General features: G+C 42.2%; 2 protein-coding genes across 5 annotated transcripts in view; one reads left to right on the top strand and one right to left on the bottom strand.

The window, feature by feature from the left end:
* Positions 1–19960, top strand: part of LOC142141087 (cell division cycle-associated protein 7-like) — a 46066-nt gene extending 26106 nt beyond the window's left edge. Inside the window, exons 1-8 of one of the 3 annotated variants that reach the window (XM_075199191.1) lie at positions 12112–12189; positions 14277–14522; positions 15439–15519; positions 16659–16811; positions 17348–17491; positions 17650–17799; positions 19480–19616; positions 19808–19960. In XM_075199191.1, the coding sequence (XP_075055292.1) occupies positions 14283–14522; positions 15439–15519; positions 16659–16811; positions 17348–17491; positions 17650–17799; positions 19480–19616; positions 19808–19859 (957 nt within the window). In that variant the 5' untranslated portion in view covers positions 12112–12189; positions 14277–14282 and the 3' untranslated portion in view covers positions 19860–19960. Of the gene's footprint in view, positions 1–12111; positions 12204–14276; positions 14523–15438; positions 15520–16658; positions 16812–17347; positions 17492–17649; positions 17800–19479; positions 19617–19807 lie in introns of those variants that run through there. The other 2 variants (XM_075199190.1, XM_075199192.1) reach the window with 2 other exon arrangements.
* Positions 19961–21653: 1693 nt separating this feature from the next.
* The window catches only part of SP1 (Sp1 transcription factor), a 30618-nt gene continuing 25799 nt past the window's right edge, over positions 21654–26472 (bottom strand). For both annotated transcript variants that reach the window (XM_075199182.1, XM_075199185.1), the window contains exon 6: positions 21654–22173. Coding sequence is in view for 1 of the 2 variants with exons in the window: in XM_075199185.1 (XP_075055286.1) it covers positions 22155–22173 (19 nt within the window). In the remaining variant the exon portion in view is untranslated. The remainder of the gene's footprint in view (positions 22174–26472) is intronic.

Genomic DNA, 26472 nt, shown 5'->3' with positions numbered 1-26472 from the left:
TTGAGCTTTACATAAGCTACATATGGCCATACATTGGTTGTCTGGATTTGGATAAAAATAACTCCAGACCGAAGAGGTGCATTTTTTGGTCTTCTGACCAGGCATGACGATGGGCTTTTTCATCCCATGGACATCAGCTGTTTCCCCCCCTGGTGCCTCATTTACAATAACCACATCACCATCCTCATCATCAAGTTCCTCCACAGCGCCAGCTACATCATCAATAGCCTCCTCCCGAGCCACCTCTTCCCGTACAGTGATGGGAAGGTCAGGCTTGACAACCACCAACATCCTTGGACTCGCCTTGTGGATTTGTGATAATTTCTCTTTAGAAGGCAGAGTTGTTTGCTGTTTTGTTGCTGACAGCATAACTCTCTTCAATTTTTTGTAGGGGGGGGGGAGGAGGAGGAGGGCTAAGATCCGTGGGTGAAGCTGAACCACTAGTCATGAACACGGGCCAGGGCCTAAGCCGTTCCTTGCCACTCCGTGTCGTAAATGGCATATTGGCAACTTTACGTTTCTCCTCAGATGATTTTAAGTTTCTCTTTTTGCTACTTTTTCTTAACTTGGGCTTTTTGGATTTTACATGCCCGGTACTACGAGATTGGGCATCGGGCTTGGAAGACGACGTTGATGGCATTTCATCGTCTATGTCATGACTAGTGGCAGCAGCTTCAGCATTAGGAGGAAGTGGGTCTTGATCTTTCCCTACTTTATCCTCCAAATTTTTGGTCTCCATTATATGTAGCACAAGATACTGCAGAATGTGTGAACTTGGTAATATTGCAGTACCAATGGACTTATACTGCTGGATTGGTTTTGCAAATTTGGTTATAATTATTATATATTTTATTTTTTTTAAATTTTTTATTTTTTTTTACTTTTTTTTTATTTTTAAAAAACTTGGGAATAGTGGGGAAATAACTATGCCCTTAGAAGCACAGAGCACAGGACACAGCACCACTGGACTGAACAGGACACGGCACAGGACCCAGCAGCACTACGGAACTCAGCAGGACAGAGCACAGGACACAGCACCACTGGACTGATACTGCAGAATGTGTGAACTTTGTAATATTGCAGTACCAATGGACTTATACTGCTGGATTGGTTTTGCAAATTTGGTTATAATTATTATATTTATTTATTTATTTTTAAATTTTTTATTTTTTTTTACTTTTTTTTATTTTTTAAAAACTTGGGAATAATGGGGAAATAACTATGCCCTTAGAAGCACAGAGCACAGGACACAGCACCACTGGACTGAACAGGACACGGCACAGGACCCAGCAGCACTACGGACCTCAGCAGGACAGAGCACAGGACACAGCACCACTGGACTGATACTGCAGAATGTGTGAACTTTGTAATATTGCAGTACCAATGGACTTATACTGCTGGATTGGTTTTGCAAATTTGGTTATAATTATTATATATATTTTTTTTTTTTAAAATTTTTTATTTTTTTTTACTTTTTTTTAATTTTTTAAAAACTTGGGAATAATGGGGAAATAACTATGCCCTTAGAAGCACAGAGCACAGGACACAGCACCACTGGACTGAACAGGACACGGCACAGGACCCAGCAGCACTACGGAACTCAGCAGGACAGAGCACAGGACACAGCACCACTGGACTGATACTGCAGAATGTGTAAACTTTGTAATATTGCAGTACCAGTGGACTTTTACTGCTGAATGTGTGAACTTGGTAATATTGCAGTACCAATGGGCTTATACTGCTGGATTGGTTTTGCAAATTTGGTTATAATTATTATATATATTTTTTTTTTTTTAAATTTTTTATTTTTTTTTACTTTTTTTTAATTTTTTAAAAACTTGGGAATAATGGGGAAATAACTATGCCCTTAGAAGCACAGAGCACAGGACACAGCACCACTGGACTGAACAGGACACGGCACAGGACCCAGCAGCACTACGGAACTCAGCAGGACAGAGCACAGGACACAGCACCACTGGACTGATACTGCAGAATGTGTAAACTTTGTAATATTGCAGTACCAGTGGACTTTTACTGCTGAATGTGTGAACTTGGTAATATTGCAGTACCAATGGGCTTATACTGCAGGATTGGTTGTGCAAATTTTGTGGTAATTAAAAAAAATTAAAGTAGTTTTTGGTATTTTTTAAAAAAACTTTTTTTTATTTTTTTAAACACAGGGGAATATTGGGGAAATAACTATGCCCTTAGAAGCACAGAGCACAGGACACAGCACCACTGGACTGAACAGGACACAGCACAGGACCCAGCAGCACCACTGACCTCAGAAGGACAGAGCACAGCACACAGCACCACTGGACTGATACTGCAGAACACAGCACAGCACAGCACAGCACAGCACAGCACAGCACAGCACAGAACTAAACAGCACAGCACAGAACTAAACAGCACAGCACGAGATCTACCAGGACAGAGGACCACCTAACACACCCTCCCTCTACCCTGATCAATGCCCGAGTGAAGATGGCGGCGACTAGCGGGGAATTTATAGGATCCGAGTATCGCGAGATCCGACAATGGGATTATGAGTCAGAGCCTCAGTTTCACATTTGAATTTGGCGCCAATACCCGGATCTGTCTCGGATCCGACTCGGATCCGCAACGTTCGGGTGGGCTCGGATTTCATAAATCCGAGTGCGCTCATCCCTAATTATTGATGATGCTGAAGTGGATGAAATCACTCATGACAAAGGGGAAATTTTTATTTGAAACAATAAAGGAACATGTATCATACTTGCCAACTCTCGCGGAATGTTCGGGAGACTCCCAGATTCCGGGTAAGTCTCCCGGACTCCCGGGAGAGTATGGCAGCCTCCTACAACTGCCCACTTCCTTCCGCGATTCCCAGAGCATTGCCTCATTTGGCCGCACCCCTGCTGTAAAATGATGCGTCTTTCTGAGCCCTGCCCCCCGCACGCCCACCTCTCCCTGGCAGCTCCCGGGCGCCAACTGCCATAAGTTGACTAGTGTGACATGTATTGGTTCATGCCAAAAAATTATGTGAAAACTGAGGCATTTTCTGTATGCTGGGGTGTTTGGAATTTACGGCAACACATGTATTCATGTTTTCTTATAATTCCAGGCCAAGAAGTATGTGTCTTTGCATGTACAAATGAGTACACAAGCACAGCCTGAATATATGGTCATGTTCCAAAGTCTTGCAATATCAGTATAAACCACGAGATGGCTTCACACCAGCAATGTGAGAGGTTTGGTAAAAATAAAATAGAATGCACATATTCATCATTCCCGGATGGGTAACAAAACAAAGGGTTGGGCAATAATTAACGACAATGATTAACACGACAGCAAGTAAGCCAAGAACAAAACTCTGATTTCAATAATGCCGATAACATCTAAATGCAGACTTACCATAATAATGACTGTGTACGTCCCAGACATGCTTGCGATATATACCGAATGCTGGGAATGCCGTCACTTTATATTTACGTCACTTAGCATAGTATAGCAACTTGATTTTGTATGTATTTAAAGCGGCAATGGTAGCAACCAAACTGTTGATTAGTTAATTTTAAGGTTAGCGTTGGGGTTACGATTAGGGTTAGTATTAGGGTTAGGGCCTAACCCTAAGAGAAGAGGGGGAGGCACACAGGGGGGATAGACCTCTTAGGTCTATCCTCAATGCTGCTGCCCGCCTCATTTTTCTTTCCCACCACTTTATCTCTGCTGTCCCCCTCCACCAGTCCCTACATTGGCTCCCCATGGCCTACAGAATTAAATTAAACTCCTCCCCCAGACCTTCAAAGCTCTAAGTCAGTCCTTCCCTCCCTACATCTCCAATCTCATCTCTACCTACACTCCTCGCCGGTCCCTCCACTCTGCCTATGGCCGCTGCCTCACTGCTTCACCTCTTCTCACTCCCGCCTCTAGGACTTTGCCTGGGCTGCTCCCCAGCTGTGGATCGATTTCCCACGCTCCATCAGGTTAGCATCTACTCTCAAAGGCTTCAAGCGTGTTCTTAAGACTCATTTCTATATTCAAGTCTATCAGCCTTCCTCATAACTCCCTTGTCGCGGCTTTCACCCCCACTCCCCCAGTTAGTACCACCCTATTTGTACCACAAATAATTTGATCTGTATTACCATGTTACCTGTATTATTATGCATTCAGTATGTTTGGTCTTCCTGCCTTTACCCGACCGTTGCCAGGGCAACGGTCGGACACTAACTACAGGGGCGCTGCGTCCCGGCAGCCGGGAACAGCCGGGCGCATGCGCAGAAGCACCCACAAGCCTGTGGGCTGATTAATGTGGTAGGGTTGAGCCTGCCCATGTGATTTCAGAGCTAGGCTCTGATTGGCCACTACTGGTATTTAAGGCAGTGAGGTCTGCAGCCTCACTGCCGGTTATAGCGTTCTGTCCTCAGTCCTGCTGCCTGCTTGTGCTATCCGTTTGGTTCTTGCTACCTTGGATTTGACTACCCGTGTTTTGACCCCTGCTTGTTCTTGGACCTGTGACCCTTCTCTTCTGACCTCGACCTTTTGCCTGGATTTCGGATTTTGCTTCTCTGCCTGTGTGTCTCTGGATTTTGCATCTGTGCTTGTGACCCTTTGACCTAGGATTCTTCTTAACTGCAGCCCGCCAATCACTCCACTTCTGGGTTCTCCTTTAAGCCAGTATACGTTACTCGACCCTCGGTCGGCCCGCAGCCCAGTCTGTCCCCACCACTAGGGGCTCCAGCGAACACCGGGCCTTCAGAGTAGTCCCCGAGTTTCACTGTACTGGCTTGGGAGTTCCTAACACATGTATCATGTTATGTTATGGATCACTGCTTTCTGTATGTGTCATGTAGAGATGGTCACTGACCCCCGTGTTTTGGTTTTGGATTCGGTTTTGGATCTGGATTACCGTCATGTTTTGGTTTTGGTTTTGCAAAACCGCCATTGTGTGTTTTGGTTTTGGTTTTGTTTGGTTTTGTTTTGCTATTTTGTTGGAAAATCAATGTTTTTGGGCCTAAAATAACCCAATTTAGTGCTCCAACTGTTTTAGAGATAAGTAATCTAATTGTAGAGGTAATAAATCATCGAAAAAACAGTTTAATTCTTCGTTGGTTGGCCTTCATTTATTCTACACACAAAACAGATTGTCTTCCTCTCCATCTATGCATATTGGCAATGCAGCCATCGTCTTTGGATGTATATTACACCCTACACTTATAGTTAAATATGTAAAGAAATGGAAAAAGGCAGTTTGCTTTCTGTCTCTATAGGCCCCCCTCCACTTGTTGAAAAAAACAAAAAATTCAGCCGTTATAGACTGTACAATATTAATTGAAATGGACAAAGCCAGTTTGGTTTCTGGCTCTATAGGCCCCCCTCCACTTGTCGAAAATACAAGAAAATTCAGCCGTTATAGACTGTACAATATTAATTTAAAAGGAGAAAGCCAGTTTGGTTTCTGTCTCTCTAGGCTCCCCTCCACTTGTATAAAATACAAAAAAATTCAGCCATTATAGACTGTACAATATTAATTGACATGGAGAAAGCCAGTTTGGGGTCACTCTGTCTATGACACCCTACCCTTAAGGATAAATTGCCCAAACAGCAGTCTTTCAAGACGGTACGTGATATGGAAATGCCACAAGTCCCTTTCCTCTTTGGGGGTAGATTGCACCCTACACTTGCATAGAAAGTTTTAAAAAGATGTTATCGTCATCATCTTCAGCTTCATCTTCACTCTCATCAAGTGTGTACGTCATCATCACAGACTATCAATTCATCGCCGCTTGAATCCGCCATTAGAGAACAGTCAGTGCTTGGATGTCTTGGATGGTGAAGGCCAGTAAATACAGGTTACGCAAGTAGCGTAGCGCATGCGCAATGCACTACGTTAATTGCGTAAGCGCTAGATACAGTATTATGTGATTTCCCCACTAGCGTGGGAAAATACCATAATACAGTAGTTAGCTCTTACGCAAACAGCGTAAGAGCATTGCGGAACGGACCTCCTACTAGGTAGGAGGTGTTTGCGGCGGGTCCTGGTTTGTTTGTTTTTTAACTTCAATCAAGACTAAAGATTCGGGATATTACAAATATGTGCCCCTTCTGGGCAAAGAGTTCCTGTTGGCAAAGATTCCCTTATGGAGGTACAAATGGCTGGGACTGGGGCAAGCCGGCAAGATGGATTTACAAATAATAAGTGACATTGGAGCAAGAAAGAAGGCATCATTGGTAAGTATTTGTTTTTTTTATTTTTAATAAATACTTGTGGTTTAAAAGAGGGTGGTTAGTGTCTTTATTGTGGGTTTTATTATTTTTAATAAATGTATGTGGTTTATAAGAGGGTGTTGTGGCTTTGTAAACTTTTTTCTTTGTGGAACTACAGGACCCAGCAAGCCAGGGATGTCAGGGCATGTTGGCACTTGTGGTTCTCCAAGTGCCAACATGCCCCGGCTGCCGTGGGTATGCTGGTGCTTGTAGTTATACAAGCACCAGCATGGCCACACTGTTTTTGGCAACCTGGCTGGCTGGGACTTGTAGTTCCACAAACAAAATTGGTGTCAGTTTGTTTTTTTTACTACTTTACGCCATATTACCCTACTACCCACAGCCCAGGGGTAGTAGGAAGAGCCCTAGTGCTATCAGCACTGGGCTGGTTCTTTCTAGGGGGGGGGCCCGCTCGTTTTTTTCGGCGGACCCCACTCCCTAGGGAATCCAGCCCAGTGCTGAACAGTCTAGGGTTGGTTAGTCATTATGGCAGGGGGACCCCTGCCGCGCATCCCCCTGCTATAGTGCCGCCAACCCTGGCTGGTTTGCCTAGTGCTGGTAAAGTGAAAATTGGGGGAACCCCACGCAAAATTTTTCCCCGATTTTCATGGGACCAGCACTAGTCAGGCAGCACTAGGGTTAAGCATAAATAGTGGGGGGACCTCACGCTTTTTTTTTTTTCAACTTTTATCTGTTCTTTAGCATTTTAACACTGCCAGGGCAGTGTAACAGTGATGTGTTTGTACAACACGCTGCTATCAAGCAGCGTGTTGTATCTGGCGTGTTTTGAAGCAAACTCTCCTGAGTTTGCTAACTCGCAGCTTCATACATTTGAGAGCTGTATAGCTGCAGTGGCAAACAGTCGGGAGTTTGATCACTGGCGATTTTGCAAACAGCGATTTTGACAGAAGCACAACTCTGGCGATTTTGCATGAAATCTCAGCTTCATACATCGGCTAGTTTCAACTCTCCTGAGAAAATCGCTGGAATTGCAAACTCGCAGCTTGATACATTTACCCCCAGATGTTAAATTGCTCTGGTCTGCCCCCTGCGTCTTCCCTGCTTCTTTTTTGGAAATTACATTTTTTACGAGCAGCAGCAGCTTGAGAAAGTGAAGGAGGACGCGTTGTCAAGCCGAGGCCCAGTTCAGCGGACAACATGCTGAGCAATAGCTCCTTGCAAAAGTTCACATCTCGCTCATTTACAAGTAAAGACTCAATGTAGGTTTTAAACCTTGGATCAAGCACAGTGGCCAAAACGTACTGATCTGAGTTCAAGATCTTAATAACTTGAGGATCATTGTGAAGCGAATTAAGTACTTGATCGACAAGGCCAACATACTTTGCTGAATTGCTTGCTTTCAGCTCCTCCTTCATTTTCTCAAGCTGCTTTTCCAATAGTCTAATTAAAGGAATGACTTGGCTCAAACTAGCAGAGTCTGCACTCACCTCACACGTCACAACTTCAAATGGTTTCAGCACTTTGCACAGGACTGAAAGGATTCCCCACTGTGCAAGAGTGAAATACATCCCCCCTCCTTTCCCAATGTCATGGCTTGTGCAATATGCTTGGATGGCTTTGCGCTGTTCCTCCATCCTCTGAAGCATGTACAGGGTGGAATTCCACCTAGTTACCACCTCTTGCTTAAGTTGGTGGCGGGGCAAGTTAAACTGCTCTTGGAGCTGCTGTAACCTCCTACATGCTGTGGCTGAATGCCTGAAATGGCCTGAAATTTTACGGGCCACCAAATGTTACGTAGTGGTGTAAATGCTGCTGTTGTTCCTGCTGGTGAAGGTGAATGACCAACCCAGTGGGCTGTCACAGTCATATAGTCTTTGGTTTGGCCACTTCCACTTGTCCACATACCTGTGGTTAAGTGGACAGTGGGCAGAATGGCATTTTTCAGCGCAATCTCTACATTTTTACACACTTTTTGGTATAGTTGTGGAATTGCTTTACGGGAGAAATGGTGTCGTGATGGAATTCTGTAACGCGGATACAAAACCTCAATTAACTGTGAAAAACCAGCTGCGTTTATTGTGGAGATTGGACGCAGATCTAACACTAACATTGCAGCCATGGCGTCTGTGATTCGCTTGGCGACTGGGTGACTGCTGTCATATTTGCTTCCCCTCGCAAATGATTGTTTCACAGTTAATTGATGAAATGTAGGACTGCTCATTTTCTTGACCTGCCTCTGGGATGACGATTCACCCCCAGCAGCTGCAACAGCAGCAGCAGTGGGACTAACGCTTTCTTCAGAGGAATCAATAATAGTGCAGGAGTCATCCAGCCTTAAGTGGGATGCCGGGCTAACTCCGAGCGCTACTGAGGATATTGATGAGGATGGTGTGGTGGGTGTATTTTGTAGCCGTCGGGATGTCGGTGAGCGGAGGGTCTTAGCTGATGATGGAGTGCTTGTATTCTTTTGGGAAGAACTTTCAGCTTTTCACAACATTTTGCCATGACCTCTCGTTAAATGGCGTAACATAGACGAGGTTCCAAGATGGTTAAGGTCCCTCCCTCGACTGACTGTGGCTTGACATACACTACAAATGGCTATACAATTGTTGTCTGGATTTGGGTAGAAATAATTCCACACATAAGAAGTGGATTTTTTTGTTTTATGCCCAGGCATGACAATGGCCTTTTTCTTGTCACGTGCCAGAACTGCTGCCACTGGTGCAGGACTTACACAAACAACCTCATCCTCATCAACATCCTCATTAGCGCCCTCATCGCCTACACAAATCCCCCCTCATCCTCTTCTAATTCCAAAGTGGCATCCTCAATTTGGGTATCACCGGCTGCACTCGGGCTATTAAGGCACACATCAGCAGAATGCTCACAATTAGACATCCCACTGTTGGATGGACTCTCCACAGGGATTGTTGTCATTTGTGAATCAGAGCAAACATTCTCCTCTAATGCCTTACTGTTATCTTGCAGCTCGGCTTTGACGCGTAACAGTAGTTGTGCACCAATTGTAGGCTGGGTAAATTTTTGGGATCTGCCACTAATAGCCAAAGGTGAAGGCCTCATTCTCTCTTTGCCACTGCGTGTGTAGAATGGCATGTTTGCAATTTTTTTTTTATCGGCACTTAACTTTTGCTCAGTTACACTTCTTTTTCGCTTCAATACAGTAAAACTTTTTTGGGTTTTTGTTTTTTGCACTGATTTGGAAACACTCTGTTGTTTGACATCGCCTTGGCCAGATGACGTACTGGGAACACTAACATCAGGACTGGTGACAGAACCTGGTTGCTCATTCTGATCATATGTGGACTGCTTTGAATCCATTCTGAGCGCAAACCACTGGGGAGTGCTAAAAATTATTTGGTAGATACTGCTGACAGATATGACTTTTGACAGCCAGAAATATTTATGCACAATTAGGGAGGACACCCCAAAAGCACTGGGGAGTGCTAAAAATTAGTTGGTAGATACTGCTGACAGATATGACTTTTGACAGCCAGAAATATTTATGCACAATTATGGGGGACACCCCAAAAGCACTGAGGAGTGCTAAAAATTAGTTGGTAGATACTGCTGACAGATATGACTTTTGACAGCCAGGAATATTTATGCACAATTAGGCAGGACACCCCTAAAGCACTGGGGAGTGCTAAAAATTAATTGGTAGATACTGCTGACAGATATGACTTTTGACAGCCAGAAATATTTATGCACAATTAGGGAGGACACCCCAAAAGCACTGGTGAGTGCCAAATATTAACAAAAAATAATAAACCTCTATCCTCCTCTCTTCTCTAGTGATTTTTGTTAGAGCAATTGCAAGAAGAATATTGGATTCTCTGTCCCTGCTCTAATCAGCCTGTGACTACACCCTGCTCTCTCCCTCTGTCAAATGGCGATGGATTGCTGTAGAGGCGTGTATTTATAATGTTGAAGTATTGCGAGAACCGAGCGACGAGATCCGACGACATCACGATGATGTTCGGCCTCGATTTGGATTCGGAACGGGCGGGAGAGTACCGAGCTACTCAGCTCGGTACTCGGATACCCAAAGTTCGGGTGGGTTCGGTTCTCGGGGAACCGGACCCGCCCATCTCTAGTGTCATGTACGGTGCTGCTGACCGTTTGTAGTGCCTTATAATTAAAATATAATAATAATAACAAACAAATCTTCCAATAAAGCAGGAAGGAGTTGAGAGCCACTGGTGAAGGCCCGGAGGGGCTGCATGTGGCCCTAGGTCCGCCTGTTGCCCATCATTGTGCAAAGAGAACACAGACCTCTAGATCAGTATATCTCCAGCAGTGCTAAGTGTTTATTAAAAGGGAAACAGACAATCTCCAGGTCCTTGGCCCGACATTCTGTGGCCAGTTCCTCCTCCACGTATGAAGAGTCACTGACATGTTCCTGTAAACAAAGGACTTACCTATTCAAGCTGTGCCATAGGTGGTCAAATGACTCCCCTCAATAGTATCCTCTCACAAAAACAGAGTTTATAAATGTCTGCAGGGAAAACCTTGGTTCATCTTACTAGGGATGCGATACCTGAAGGATGTGCTTGTGGGTTGACTGTTAATCACTTGTAGAGGGAATAAAGACGTCTTGGAACACTGCCCCTCATTGAACCTTGAATTATAACCTGCAGTCTGTTCATGTCCTGTTTGAAACTGAGGTTCTCCTGTGCCCTATGGTAAACCTTCCACCTGCAACTGTCCTTGCATGTTCAACCAAGAAAAGCTTAAGACTACTTTCTTGCCACCTGTTCTCGTGAATTGACCTAATATCCCCATATTTTGACCACAGCTACTAGGATTACTGAATCAATTCACCAGAACTGTGTAGCTGTGAAGTGAGATCAGGAGCATAATAGGAGCATACGTGACGTGTGACATGATCATACACATTCTCAGCTCTTGATGTCTTTAATGCAGCTGATTCAGTGGGTAAGGCTTACCTCAGTAAGTGAAGACTGGAGGCAAAGGATTGAAAGCGGACATGATATGTATATATATATATATATATATATATATATATATATATATAGTGAGACACAGGACAGTTTTATTTTATAATTTTGTTAATTGCCATTTTGTTCCCTTGTAATGTATGTCCTGTACACAGTATATTATGGTACCAGTGCTTGTTTACTATAAAATAGCTTATGCATGTTTATTATTATTGGTCCCAGGTATATAGTGTTGTATGTTTTAAATATAATTTTAATGGTTTGGCCGCTTCTATTTTTCCCATGTGAATGATGTCTCTATGCACTAAGTGTGCTGTCAATATGGTCAAGTGGTCACCCCGAGCCTTAATCCCCCTCTGTTCAGGGGGTATCTCTGCAGCATCTTTGCTTCTGTTGCCAGCACCTTAGAGAAACGCTCTGCCACACAGAGACCTAACACTGTATTTTTGAAGCCTGGAGCCCCTGCTGAAAACTAGTTCAATCAAGTAACCTAAATAATAATTTATTTTTCAAAAGTTTATGTACATAGCGTTGTTTTCAACTGTTCAAGATAGCTGTAAATTGCAGCAGTGACCATTACCACGTACTTGTACACTGACAACTACAAAAACAAACAAACCCTGCACACAAAAACGTTTACGATTTGATCCGTGACGTTTGCCTGAGAATGGACTTCTTTAAATTAGTCCACTAAATTATAAGAGAACCTATCCTATTCTATTCAAACACAAGTTATTGCAAGATAAAACGCTTCCCAGGCCAGAAAGAAATCCAGCAAAGTGGGCTGGTGCTGCCACCTAGTGTATAATCTGCAAAATGCAAAGTGGAGATGGTTGATAATGAAAGATCCAGCTGTTGGCAATAACGAGCACTTCTCCTAAGTAGGTGGGTTCAGCTCTTCTGCATATAATTATCCTGGGAAGCTGCTATTTTGTTATGTTATTCCTGAAGACAAGGTGTTTGCAGAAATAATTGTGCGGCAGTTTACAGGAGCACATCTATTGTATGTACACATTTGTGTGTTGTATTATTTATTTTTACTTCATTTTACATAATTGCTATGCAGAGTCTCTGATGAGGGTAGTCTTATAGTGGTTGTGTTTTGGAATTTTATACAAACTGAAATACAACTATAGTTTCAGGACTGTGAGAAATGTATAACTATGTGGATCAGCAACTCTTATATGGGGTAATGCATGTATTATGCAACTTGGTACCCCTTCACAGCCTTGTTAATGTGGTTAGCTGCTGTACACCATGTTCCTTTCAAAGTATAGGGTAAGGTGACCAGACAAACCTCAGTCCTATCCATGTGGGGTTATGACTTTTTTTTTTTTTTTTTGTTTTGTGTTGTTTGGAGAACATGTACAGAGGCCAGGTATGAACTAATACTGAAATGCATGTTTTTGATCTGAACACCTGGTGATGAGACTGGCTTGTTTATACATACTCATTAGATGGTGTCTTTATCTTTGTCTAACAAGGATACCTGAGATGTTACATTGGGCTCTGGAACTATAAGTATCCTGCAGGTTGGCTGCTTTTGTAGAACTGTTTTATCCTTAAACACTTTAATAAAATCCACACAATGATTAAAATACATGTTGGGTCAGGTTGCCCATAAAATTGTTTATTTTGTATTCACTCTTCCCTAAGCAAGCTTGCATCTTCATTCACATAACTCCTAGAGTGCTGACCCATAGTAACACAGCCGGAATTATCTATGATTAGTTAAGTGAAATGTAGACTAATGGAAACAAGTCAGCCGCAGCCCAAAATAATCTTAAATAAACCATACACAAATTTGACATACATGTAAATAAACTGGAGAAATTCAAGCACTGTATATATATATATATATATATATATATATATATATATATATATATATATATATATATATATATATATATATATATATTCTATATCATCAAATCTAAAAATGTATACTTAAACTCAATCGTTTGCAGGTCTCCTGTTTCTCCACAGGATATTTCTCAGATTTGATGTATAAAGAAACTGAGAAAACCCATAATGGTGTAATACTTTTCATACAATTTAAATCCAATGTTACACCAAGTGAGCATAAATCGGTGTTGAAATTTCTGTACTAACTGTATTAATGCGCCCTACTATTGTAGGGGTTTTATTTTTTGTTCCCCGCTCCCCCCTTAGATTTGTTCGTTAGGGGTCAGATCCTTCTCTCATGTAGTATTTGTGAAGGAAAATAAAAAAATCTAGTGTAATAGTTTTAAAATCTTCATATTTCTTTAAACCATGTGATGAATACATTCAATAAGAGATATAAATTTGATATGTGCAGACACTCCTACTGGAAAAGATGGTAATACAAAGACTGTGTATGACTGGTCTCTTCACAATGGCCCTGAGTTTATACGTACACTGGGAAATGTTTGAAATCCTGAATGTTATAGGTAATCGGAAAGGTCGGTCCCAAGAAATAACACTCTGCTTCCCTCCTCCAACATGTTTTGACTGACAAGTCTTTGTCATGATGGATTCGCATATCCATTTTATGTCTTTTATATTTTAATAAAATAAGTGTATTAACACTAAAATGTTCAGATTTAAATGTGAATGTAAAATACGTTGTTTGGTGCTCATCTGACAGTTCACTGTGTCTTTGTTAGAGTATAATCTCCCAACTCCATTACAAGCCCTTTCCACATCTTTAATGGGATCTAATGCAAGTCAAAAAGCTAAAACTGTAGTCAGTTAAGCTGCTGTTCCATAACTGGCCCAGTACTGCACACAGGTTTGCCAAAGCTCAGTCTCTCTGTACATTGCTCCATCCAGTGTCCACTCTGAACAATTGCATGTACTTCTGCACTATCTTCATAGGGTTAAATGGACCGTCTGCAGTGTCAGTTGAACTGCATTGAACATGGCTCAGACTGAATGTACCATAGGCACATGGTTAGCACCTGTGTTTGAGCCCTTATGTATAACATGGCATTTATATATGTATTGTCAAATTCTGGCATCACGGCGTACTATACTGTGTGTCATGTGCAGGGGTGGCTGGGACATGGGTCTTCCTGCTATTAACATTAAGTTTCACTCTTGTAGTTGACAATGCCCAGAACGTCATCCGATGCTTCAGTTCCTCAGAGAAACCACCGGTACTCCCTCAGGGTAGCACTGAAAAAGGCTGAGTATATAGCCGATACCAGTGAGGAGTCTGAAGAAAATCACAGCTCGTCTTCAGAGCCAGAGGTGCAGCCTGCAGTGGTGCCATCTAGTGACTCAGAGGATGAACCGCCAAATGAATTCTTGCAAAGGAGAGCCAAGAACATTAGGGATAACAAAGCCATGGTTTGTTCCAATGCTGGTAAACCTGTTTACATATGTATGAAATGTAGAACATGCCCCAGGTGACTGCAAATAATGTGCTGTACATGTGAACAATTTGGAACATGTTAAGGCTTGATGTCTTCTAACACTGTCTGTCCAGGAGATGTCTGTATTGCTGTTATTGTACTTTAGGCTCCTGAAATATACTAGACCAGTGTTTGTCAACTCGTAGAAATATCTTAAACTAAGCTGTATCTTGGGCAATTCTTTTGATTTCTAAACGTCCATATATCGAACATCTCCTCATTTCTTGATGTTTACTTGGCTTTTGACAGTCTCCTGTCGCAGCTAAACTCTTATGGCATACAAGTGCATTCTGACATGCTAGTTGGGGATAACAGTGGGCATCTGTTACAATACCCACTTCATCACCTCTAACAATTTATTATGTGAACTATGGAATATAAACTGTCTGTATTGCTTCTTAAGGGGCACTTCATGAGATTGCATTCTTCTCAGCACTTTTCATTAACCTAGATTCCTTATGTCATAAAACATGACAATAAAACTCCATGAAAATGTTAAGTCATGCCATCTTCTTTTACTTTTATATTTGTAATTCAAGCTAAGAAGTATTTTATATTTAACTTGACCAACTTATTTTCCTACTCATATAGTGTATACAATACTTACTCAGAGATACAGATGGGTCCTAAACTGATATGACTAGAATAGTCATGTTCTCTATCTCTGGAGACAAGATTCCATTCCTATTATATACCGTTAATACCCATATACCCTGTGTGCCATATGTTCAATGCCCTGTTCATGTCTGTGGCCTTATGAAATGTGTAAACCTTCTGTACAGAAACTATTTATAGTTCTATGATGATCCTCGATGCTGTGGTCACAATTGCTGTTTTTTGGTATTCCACAGTTGGCCAAGCTTATGGCGGACTTGGAGAAGCTCCCAGGAAACTTGGAGACAGAATCCAGTGAACAGTGCAGCAGTACCCAGGTAAGTACTGTGGTTTCTAGCTGTTGAACTACAGATGCCAACCACAGAGCCGTAACTTAGAATTCTAGCGCCTGGGGCGAGAAAGACAAATGCCGCCCCCCCTAGCCTTAAATTGTAACCAAATTAACCTAAAATATTCCTAAATTGCGCCCCTCCTACAGCGTTGCGCCCTGGGTGGTTGCCCCTGTCGCACAGCCCTAGTTACCGCCCTGGACAACCACCTCTACCATAGCTGTTGCTTTGTCAGTCAGCTACTGGTTACTGTGTTGGCATTAGTGTATGGTTTTTATATTTGAAGTTGTTTCATTACATTTTTAACATATTTGAGGTTGTAAGGAGTAGGTTGAGCTTGGCTATGGTGGCCTTCCTTGTCACTCCATGGGGGACTAGCTCCTGCACGCTGGAGGTGAGAGACCTTGAATTATTGGCTTTGAGCAGACTTTTTTTTTTTTTTTTGGTTTGTTTGTATAAAATCAGCTGGTATCACAGGTGGTCAGAGATGAAGAGTCCCTTCAGTACCTTGCTTCTGGTGCTCTCAGCTGGTATCCACACTACTGGCTTTTCCAGGCTTTGGTATTTACTTTTGAGGCTTACCCAACTTTACAAATGTTCAAGCCAGGTTGTGATGGTCGCTTCACCCCCTCCCCATGTTGAATCAGTGCGCTCTGTGACTCCTAGCTGAGGCTGGTGAGTTTATCTTCAGGGAGCCTCTTAGCTTAGACTGCCCTTGGCAATCTGCAACTAGTTGCTGTTTGTATTTCCAGCTAGATTGTTTTTTTTGTTTTTTTTTTTAAGCTGCATATTTTATCTTCATTTGGTGCAGCAGCAATTCTGGCTGGTTAATCAGATTCTGATAACTTTGGCACGTTCAGTGTTGAGTGACTATTACTGCTCAGTGCGGGTACCAGGCAACAGGCTCAATGTCCAATATGGCAACATGCATATGTGGCCATGCTAGAGTAATCCATTATTTCCTCCATTACCAGGACATTTAAGTGCACACTTAGGACATCATGTCCTTCCCACAGACATCTTCTGACTTAATTATCCAACATGCCAGATACTCTGGTCCGCACTTGCTCCACTCCTTTGTCTTATCTACTTGTTGACAATTTGTCTTGTGAAAATTTCCTAATCAGAAGTACAAGAGACGTTCCCGTGTTTCCATGGCAATGGAACCAAGGAGGAACCCAGAGCGTGCTAGTCGACGCCTGACCCGCTCCATGGGTGTAGCGCTGCCCTCCTCGCCGGATAAGGACAAAAGTCAGCATCTTCAGGATCATCTACTGGAAGTAAGTCTTATTGGATACTGACGAGATGTCTGTGGCTGCTAATACTCCTTCTGTTGCATGAACCTTGACATATAATAGGGTTGGATTGTCTAATGGGTGACTCTAGTTTCTCTGAGATTAATTAGATTGTATTTGGTTAATTTAAAATCCCACTTTGGCTCTGAACACACCATATGCAGACCGACCAGGTCAATTTCAACAATTGCACCAGAAACTTTTTGCATAATATTGGAATCTGGTACTAGGAGAGCTGAATTATAGATCCGGTGTTAAAAAGCTATAAATAAAGGGATAATCTTATGCTCAGTATATACATAAAGTAGATCCAGTAGCCTTAAAATGCACACTAGTTTTCAAGTCTAGGCTTGTCTCGGTTCATGAATAGTCTGTATATGCAGCTTCTGTGACAGTATAACAGGCACACCCCTCAAACACTATGGTGCATATATCCAAAATATTCATAAATGAAAACTACAAACTCAAAAAGTTCTTGTAACCCCTTACAGCTCATATAACTTGTGTTGTGTTTTAAATAGCGAGAGCCAATGCAGAGGCGGCGCTCCTCTCGGAACAGCATTCATAACATTCCCCATGTGGTGCGTCCAGTGCATGAGATAACAGAGGATGACCTGAGAAATGTTGCTGAGAATGTGAAGGAGAAAGTATACAACACCGTTCATGTGAGAGGACAAATACCTACACCGGTTGCTATTTATTCCTTAATAACCCCTGGTTATTGTTCTGAGCCTCTGCCCTATATTTCTACAACGCTGAACTATACTGTCTTGTGACTTCTGTGCTCGCTCATATCCTGGTTTTATTTCTGGCTTGTACTTAGGGTTCCACGTGCCATCAGTGCCGGCAGAAAACTATAGACACAAAGACAAACTGCCGCAATGTTGAGTGTCGGGGAATCCAAGGGCAGTTCTGCGGGCCGTGTCTGCGGAACAGATATGGAGAGGATGTGCGCAAAGCTCTACTAGATCCTGTGAGTAAGGGAAATAACTTGGGCAATATTGTGTTGTACCTCCTTAACTTTAATGGCTGGTATATATGGTCTGTCAAGATACTTTTATTCATTACCCTCCTATTTAGAAAGGGAAGGGGGTCACAACATCCATTTAAATGGGTAAATGCAAAAAAGTGGTCCAACCTGTAATCTTTTGTTGGCTTTCATTTTCTAAACTACCACTATGGGTTGTAGTATCTGTTTGCACAGTACTTGTACATCCACCTTCATGAATGTCCCCCGCTGTTGTGACTTGGAGTGAGTGTTGCCAGGATCAGGAACTGGATCTGACAGGAGGCCTAGGAAAGGTATTGGGTGTTCTTGCTTTGACAGGATGTTTTTTGGACACCAGTATCTTCCTATCACTGGTGGAAATCCACGGTAACCCAACTATAGCCTTGGAAAGATAGACAGCAGAGCTTGTTTGTTAAAATTAGCTTTTAGGTGCACATTTTGTTCTGAACGCCATCATGGTTTGGTGTAAAATCTGCATTGTAGTGTTGGTAAATGAGCCCTAATGTGTCACTTCTAACACTTATTGAAAGCCTAAAAAGGTCTTGCCCCTGACTAAATGTTTGGGAGGAATCCCCTTCCACAGTGCTGGAACACCTCACCTGCACATTAGACCACAACCTGTAAATTCCCAACTTCCCCTCCACATAATCTAGCCACTTCAGCCAACCAATGCAATGATGTAGTCTCAGTCCCAAAAGTAACCACACTGGAATGTGTGAGCATCATCCTCCCGAAGCTGCATTCTCACTGTAGAGGGCAGACCCAACTTGTTTTTTTTTTTTTTTGTTAACCCAAGATTAGTGCTCAAAATCTCCAATTGTATTTTGGCACTGTGCTGAGGACCTGGGACTTGTGAACGCTTCCCTAAAGGAAGCCAGAAGGCCCCAGAGAAGGAAAAAGGGTCTTCAGGCCCCCCCCCTTTACTGAAGCATGGCTCATGTAGGCCCCCCTTCCTATTCCAAAGCTTTCCCTAGGGGAACTGGTTCTCCATCTGATTCCTGAAGGGGGCACTTTTGACGACTTGGGGAGAACGGTTGGCAATAAGGGTCTATACACAAACCTCTTCAAAGTGCCACACAAAACAAACCAAACTAACTAAAAACATGATATAAGTGCCCACAGCCAAACGGCCAGTGGGTATTTAAAAAAAAAAAAAAAAAAGAATATGGTCTACCCGAAAGGCAAGGACCAAGAAATAATGTGATGCAGGAAGGTCAAAAAGTGCTTAGTGCTTGTCATACTCTGTCCATAGTGAGGGTGCAGACCAGTGAATATTTCGCCACCCCCAGTCCTATTCTAACTGGGGGCACATCAGCACCTCTGACTCCTAACACCGCAGGCCTCTCGGCTAGAGGGCACCTCTAACCCGGCTGTGTAATGGGCATCTTCATGACTAATAAAGATGGAAGTAAAGTTTATAAACAACGGTGCTTAAACCATGCAGGAAATCAGCCCTGTGATGGACTAGACCATCAAAATGGTCATATTGCACTGAACGCGCAGATGTTCTTGTATCCATGCTGAATTCAGGGTCCCTATGTTAAGCCATGGTGCTTTGTGGGTAATCTAGTTCTGCAGGGAAGGTTATTGGGATTTGTATCTTTTAAACAGGTGTCTTTTTATATTGAACTTCTCTAATTCCAGAACTGGATTTGCCCACCATGTAGAGAGATCTGTAACTGCAGCTTTTGTCGGCAACGGGACGGCCGCTGTGCCACTGGCATACTTTTCCCTCTGGCCCGTTATCATGGCTATAGTGACGTTCATGCCTATCTTAACAGGTAAGATTCAGTCCTTGAAGCCTTACTACTACCTTACTACTGACATTTTCCAGTAATTAAAGGTTTCCTAATTCCTTGAGCATTAAAAAAAAAAAAAAAAAAAAAAAAAAAAGATCCCGAAGCTTTAACTGCTTGTTACTCATTTGCTTTCCTCAATCTTTCACTTTGACTTGTTTCACTCTCTTGTTTAGCTTGCAGAAGACAAATGATGAAGAGAGTAGTGAAGAGGCCGGCAACTCATAAATGTTCCTTTTTATTTGTGTCTGTGAAATTGTTCTACTCTCCCACCCTTATGTTGTATATTTTAGACTCTTTAAAAAGTTAATAAAACTATTTTTATATTATCCTAATTTTGCAGTGACTTCTTCTAAACTATACTCTCAAAGGAAGTTTGTCAGCATTTGTGAGCTGGAATCAACGTCTGTCAGAGTAACCCACTATTGTAGACTGCACTTCAGACATGATTGCAGTGTGTAAAGAGGGGGGGGGGTGTTTATAGATGTGGGTATTCTACACATTGCGCTCCTTTCTGACTATAAATGCATAAATCCAATGTACTGTACAGTCCTCACGCTTTATACAGAGGGAACATTTTCAGGTTATTCATTTTATACTGCCCTGTTGTGTCTGAGCTCTAACATTTTAAGGAGGGCATGTAGAGCTGGAACCTATCCACCTGCAGTCAGGAGCGGCATCATTTATATGCTGGCTGCTTGGATGGTTTACTTGCAGTGATTTCCAGCGGGTCACTGGAATGTCCCCCTGACACACAGCGCCATATGTGATACGTTAAGGCAGCATGGTGGCACAGTGGTTAGTCATGCTTCCTGGTTGCATTGGACCATGTGTTCAATTCCAACCAGGGCACTCTCTGAGGGGAGTGTTTGTAGTTTGCATCGGGGTGGTCAGGTTTTACCAGTCAAATACTACTGGTATTTGCTTCTAACAAAATGGACCATATTGTGTTTGTGTGCCCAGGAACTGCCTGTAAGCTTCAATTGGGCTTGGACTGATATTCTCTGAAGCCCATTGCATAATATGGTGGCACCATACAAATAAACAATGGATAAATGTTACCCCCCCCCCCTTTTTTTTTTTTTTTTTTTTTTTTTTTTTTGCTGTGACATTCCTGAGTTTTTCCAACACACTACATATTTCTTGATGAAGTCAGCGATACAGAGTAGCTTGCATGTGAATGACCTGGCATTTTGTGCAAGCACTACTATGCTGAAAGGGTGATGCTACAGATGTTGCTACTGAACGACATACATCTACCCAGTGGGCTGTCAGTAATGCTGTCTTTTGTTTAATCAGCACCACTTGTCAACATATCCGTAGTTAAGTCGATAATCGATGCAATGGCATTTTCCATGTACTGAATGACTGTGTTTAACCTCTTGGTACAACTGTTCGGGAGAAATTGAATTAAGGTGGAATTTGGTAACATGGACACATGACCTAACTAATCTAAAACCTGATGCATCGATTGTGTAAATTGGATGCACATCCAATACTAACATAGCTTTTTATTTTGGGGTTGTACTGTCCAACATGGCAACCTGCTTTTATGTCCACTTGCTAGTACAGATATTATTGAATCTATAGGGTATTGTGTAAAGGGCAAACACTTGGACTTTTAAAAGCAAGAAATATTTTTATTTTTTTTGTCCACTCCTAATTAGTTTATTGTACTAGCAGTAGGCACTGATTTTTCCACTCTTTCCTCTTTGATCTTTAAATAAACTAAAGATTTATGCAGTAAAATCACTAGGCCAGTACACAATTCCAGCAATGGACCTCCCCACATGCTATGTAATGGCAGCTGAGAACAGGAGGGAGGACTATATATAGAAGACTTTGATCCAAAACACACAAGACCTGACATTTTCCTAGAAATTTAGTTTTGTTTCACTTTCAAATATGAACTTGTCAGGAGAAGCCAAGTCATAGCTTGGATCGACTCGGAATACCAAAACTTTGATATGTTTGATTAATCCAATTGCAAGTCTGTTATTTCTAATAAAAACATAACACTCATTAAAATTACAATTATCAGTTATCACCACTTTGTTTTATTTTATTTATCTAAAACTGCAGAATAACACCAAGCTATTCACACTCTGGGTTGTGCTATATACAGTTCACCTTCACAGCTGCACCATTTGAAATCCTTGTCCCCAAATTTGTGGATTTTAAACCCAATGAGTTTATGGAAAAGAGAGGGAAAAAACCACGCAATGCATCGCAGCTTATTGCGTATGGTGCTGCATAGCCACAGACCGGTCAGAGTGCCCACGCTGACCCCTGTCCACCGCCGAAAGTGCCTACAATAGGCACCAGAACTGGACCATACAGCAATGGAAGAAGGTGACCTGGTATGACGAATTGAGGTTTCTTTTATATCATGTGGACGGCCGGGTGCATGTGGTGAAGAGATGGCACCAGGATGCGCTATGGAAAGGAAAGCTTGTGGAGGCGTTATGATGCTCTGGGTAATGTTCTGCTGGGAAACCTTGGGTCCTGACCTTCATGTGGATGTTACTGTGACACGTACCACCTATACAAAAGAGGGAGTGATTATTGCACTAGTAGTAGAAATACCTCATTTGTGTACTAATAATTTACACATAACATTGAGGGGCTGCTCTTCCAATATAGGACCAAATATAAACAAAAGACCAAGATGCGGTGTAAGTATATAGACAGAAGGCACTCCAACCCACTAATATCAAAAAATAAATTGTTAAGGATAATCTTTAATCGCAATGTACACTTAAATTTTTTTTATTGATGGGCAAAATAAGCCTTTATTCCAGAAATGTCATGTAAGCAAAATATTAAAAACAAAGATAAGTGAAAAGCAGGAAAAAAGAGAATTAAAAATAAATCAGACCTTTTGTGTATAGACCTATGGGGATATATTTTAAAGATATACGAGACATCAAATAGCTGAATAATGAATTTGGATGAAAAAAATCATACTTAACAACAAATCTGAGTAGATAGGTCTCATATAAGGTACATAATCCCAATTAATTACTCAGGTGTAAAAAGAGCCAAGAATGACCTCTAAAGAGGTCTTTAAAATATATCCCCATCTGTCTATACACGAAAGGTCTGATTTATTTATTTTTAATGCCTCTTTCCTACTTTTCACTTATACTTATCTTTACTGGTTTTAATATTTTGCTTACATGACATTTTTGGAATAAAGCGGCGGTTCCCAAACTGGGTGCCGCGGGCCAGACCTATAAAGAAGAAAGAAAACAGGAACTTACCAATCCGCCGGGCACCGGGACCCAGCAGCCTCCTCTCTCCCACACCTGTCACTGAATATCAACGTCAGTGACAGCTGCGGGAGAGAGGAGGCTGCTGGGTCCCGGTGCCCGGCGGATTGGTAAGTTCCTGTTTTCTTTCTTCTTTCTGTGGCTGGCGCCTGGCGCGGGGAAGAGTGTGAGAGGGATCGTAGCAGAGGAGGGGGACAGAATGATGGCAGAGGAGGGGGACAGAATGACGGCAGAGGAGGGGGACAGAGGGCAGAGGAGGAGGGCAGAGGAGGGGGACAGCGTGAGAGAGGGCATAGGAGGGGGACAGCGTGAGAGAGGGCAGAGGGGGCAACATGAGAGAGGACAGTGTGCCTGGATGCAGAGGGGGCAGTGTGCCTGGATGCAGAGGGGGCAGTGTCCCTGGATGCAGAGGGGCATTTTTGCATACAACTAAATAAGTATTTCTGTCGTGACCTAAATACTTATTACAATTTTTTGACCCAACTACTTCTAAAACAGGACTGCTCAGTAATTATTTTGGAGGGGTGCCTTGAAAAAATTTGGAGACTCTAAGGGTGCCGCGAACTGAAAAAGTTTGGGAACCACTGGAATAAAGGCTTATTTTGTCCATCAATAAAAAAAAATTTTTTTTTTCAAATATACATTGAGATTAAAGATTATACCTATGACAATTCTTTTTATTTAATTTTCGATTTTAGTGGACTGGAGTGCCTTCTGTCTATATACTTACACCATATCTTGATCTTTTGTTTACACATACCACCTATTCAAACATTGTTGCAAACCAAGTACAACACTTTGTGGCAATGGTATTCACTGATGTCAGTGGCCTTTTTCAGCAAGATAATGTGCCCTGCCACACTGCAAAAATTGTTCAGGAATGGTTCAAGGAACATGACAAAGAGTTCAAGGTGTTGTGTTGGCCTCCAAATTCCCCAGATCTCAATCTGATTGACCATCTGTGGGATGTGCTGGGAAAAAAAGTCTGAGCCATGGAGACCCCACCTCACAATTTACACGACTTAAAGGAGGGGGACCTACAAGAGAGGGAGAGATTGTATTTTTTTTTTTTTAACTAGATATGCGCTGAACCCTGTGCTTTGTATCTGGTTTTGCCAAAAAAATCGCAAAAGGTTTTGGTATGTTTTTGGATCTGGAGTTAATTAAAAATTGTGAAAAATAGGTAAAATATCATTTTGAGCTGTCTTTGCTCCTATATTACTATTTACAGCATTACTATTCTTTTCCAGTCATTTACAGTCTATTTTCTGATGATCCCTTCACAACTGTCCCAATTGTCACCAATTTTGGCCAAGGTCTGCAGCAGGGGCAGGCTGGGCTGGGGGGCATATGCACCCTGGAGCGGTCCTATAGTGGGCTACCTTGGGCTGGGTCCCAGGGTCACCTGCATTTTTTTCCTTTGAACTGTTCCTAATAGGCTGCTGATTCGAGTCTAGCCCCTAGGCCCCTGGCTGCCCTCCCCTGGTCTGCAACTGCCTTAAGGAAGGATTTTCTCATTTTGCCATCATTGCATTTGCTTTCTTCCATTTAATTACAAAAATAATTAATCTGTCTATATGGTTCTCTAACTCCATCACTTAAAGTAAATCATAAGCCATCATATCTCCATCTCTAGATGTATTTGCCAGGGCCAAAATCTGTCCTCTTAATTTCTCAGAATGTGGACTTTCAATTGCATTGTCAATACATGTTTTGGGAAACCAAATCTGCACCAATGTGAGTATTATACATACTTACATGTGTGGGAAAGGCAACTATTGGCCTATCTCAACTGTCTGTTTTACATATTTCTTACACTTCACTAATAGAACATATTATTTATAAACATGGATCTTGAGGACCAACTGCACTGCAAGTATTGTGCAGTCCCCTTTACTGGACGAAGCTTACTGGACAAAACTTCCCCCAGGTGACTGATTCTTCAGCCCTCCCTATAAATATATGCGAATCCCTTGGTTTGATTTAGGGAAGAATTACAGCACAGAGTATATTAATTAAACAAGGTATGAAAGCTCTGCTCTTGACTACCGATAAATGCTCTGCCCATCCAGAAGTTCATAGTGTTAATCTTTGAAGTTTTTGGTATGGGTGCAGGCCACCTTCGTTTAATTACTTTTATAAATGTCTAACTCCATTCATACCACTGTCCCTCCAATGACTTCTGCCTGTTACTGTAGCTTCACTGTCTATGATGGATGCCCTGTAACATTCAAAATATATTGTGTGTGTAGTCTTTGAAGTTTTGTAGTAAGGGTGCAGGCTATGATCATCCACATTTATTTATATAGAGACAAGGTTATGAAACCTCTTCTCTTGGCTACCAAAGAATGCTCGGCCCATCAAGAAGTGCATACTACTAGTCTTTGAAGTTTTTGGTATGGGTGCAGACCACCTTTGTCTATTATCCTCAACATTTATTTATATAGTGACAGCAAACTACATAGCGCCTTACAATTGGGTATCTACTTGTCTAAGGAACTATTGATTCTTCTGTCCATCTAATGACATCTGATTGCTACTGCTTTTTCACTCTCCATGATGCATGCTGTCTAACATTCTAAATTTAGTGTGTGCGTACCGTTCCAAAATTTTTATCTTTTGCATCTTACACTAAATTTTTGTTCTTTCATTTACCTAACGGGCTTGCTTCCGTTGGTGGCATGGCAGATGACATTTTGTTTGCAGCCACTGCAATGTTGTACATGCGGTCGCTGAATGTCGAAATGCCCAGAAAATACCCTCGCCTGCAAACAACCTTCGTAAAATATAGATGCCACTGAATGACCCTTTTAATATTGACAAGTATTGAACAATAGAAAAGATTAGAATATAGAACCTTTTTTTGGGAGGGGTGTGCAGCTGTGTTGATCCTCACAAGCAAACACCTTTTTAAAAATATAAATGCCATTGAATGACAGTTTCAAAATTGATAAGTATTGAAAAATAGACAACAAATTAGAATATATTGCGATCAGCAACTATTCTAACAAAAGATTCTAGCTGTTAGCAGGGGCGGATTTGCCATAGAACCTACCAACACTTTTCCCAGTTTGCCGGTGGCCTCAGGAAGCCACCTATTTTTTGTTGTTGTTGGGGGTATTAAAATAAAGATTTATTTGACTTTATCAGCGGATACAATAAGTTGTGCCAGTCCGCTGCTTCCTATGTTACAAGAAAGCCCTCCCTTTCGTTAGTGGGGGATGCAGGGTAGTTAAAAAAAACCCCAAAAAAACCAAAAACATATACCCACGTGATCGCGGCGCCGGCGTCCCTCTTCCCTCCTTCCTGCTCTATTCACACTGAATGTCGGACGCGACGTGATCAAGTTACGCCCGCCATTCAGTGAGGAGTGGCGCAGAGAGGAAGCTAATACACAGGTAAGTAAAAGAATGGAAGCAAAGGGAGGAAAACAGAAAAACACAGTGTGAGGAAAAAAAAGGGGGGGAAAGGTACAGTGTGAGGAAAAAAAGGGGTAAAGGTACATTGTGAGGGAAAAAAGGGGGGGAAGGTACAGTATGAGAAAAAAGGGGGGGGAAAAGGGGTGTGGG

This window comes from Mixophyes fleayi, chromosome 2 (genome assembly GCF_038048845.1).
Source record: "Mixophyes fleayi isolate aMixFle1 chromosome 2, aMixFle1.hap1, whole genome shotgun sequence".
Classification (NCBI taxonomy): Eukaryota; Metazoa; Chordata; class Amphibia; order Anura; family Limnodynastidae; genus Mixophyes; species Mixophyes fleayi.
This window is presented reverse-complemented; position numbering and strand designations above follow the sequence as displayed.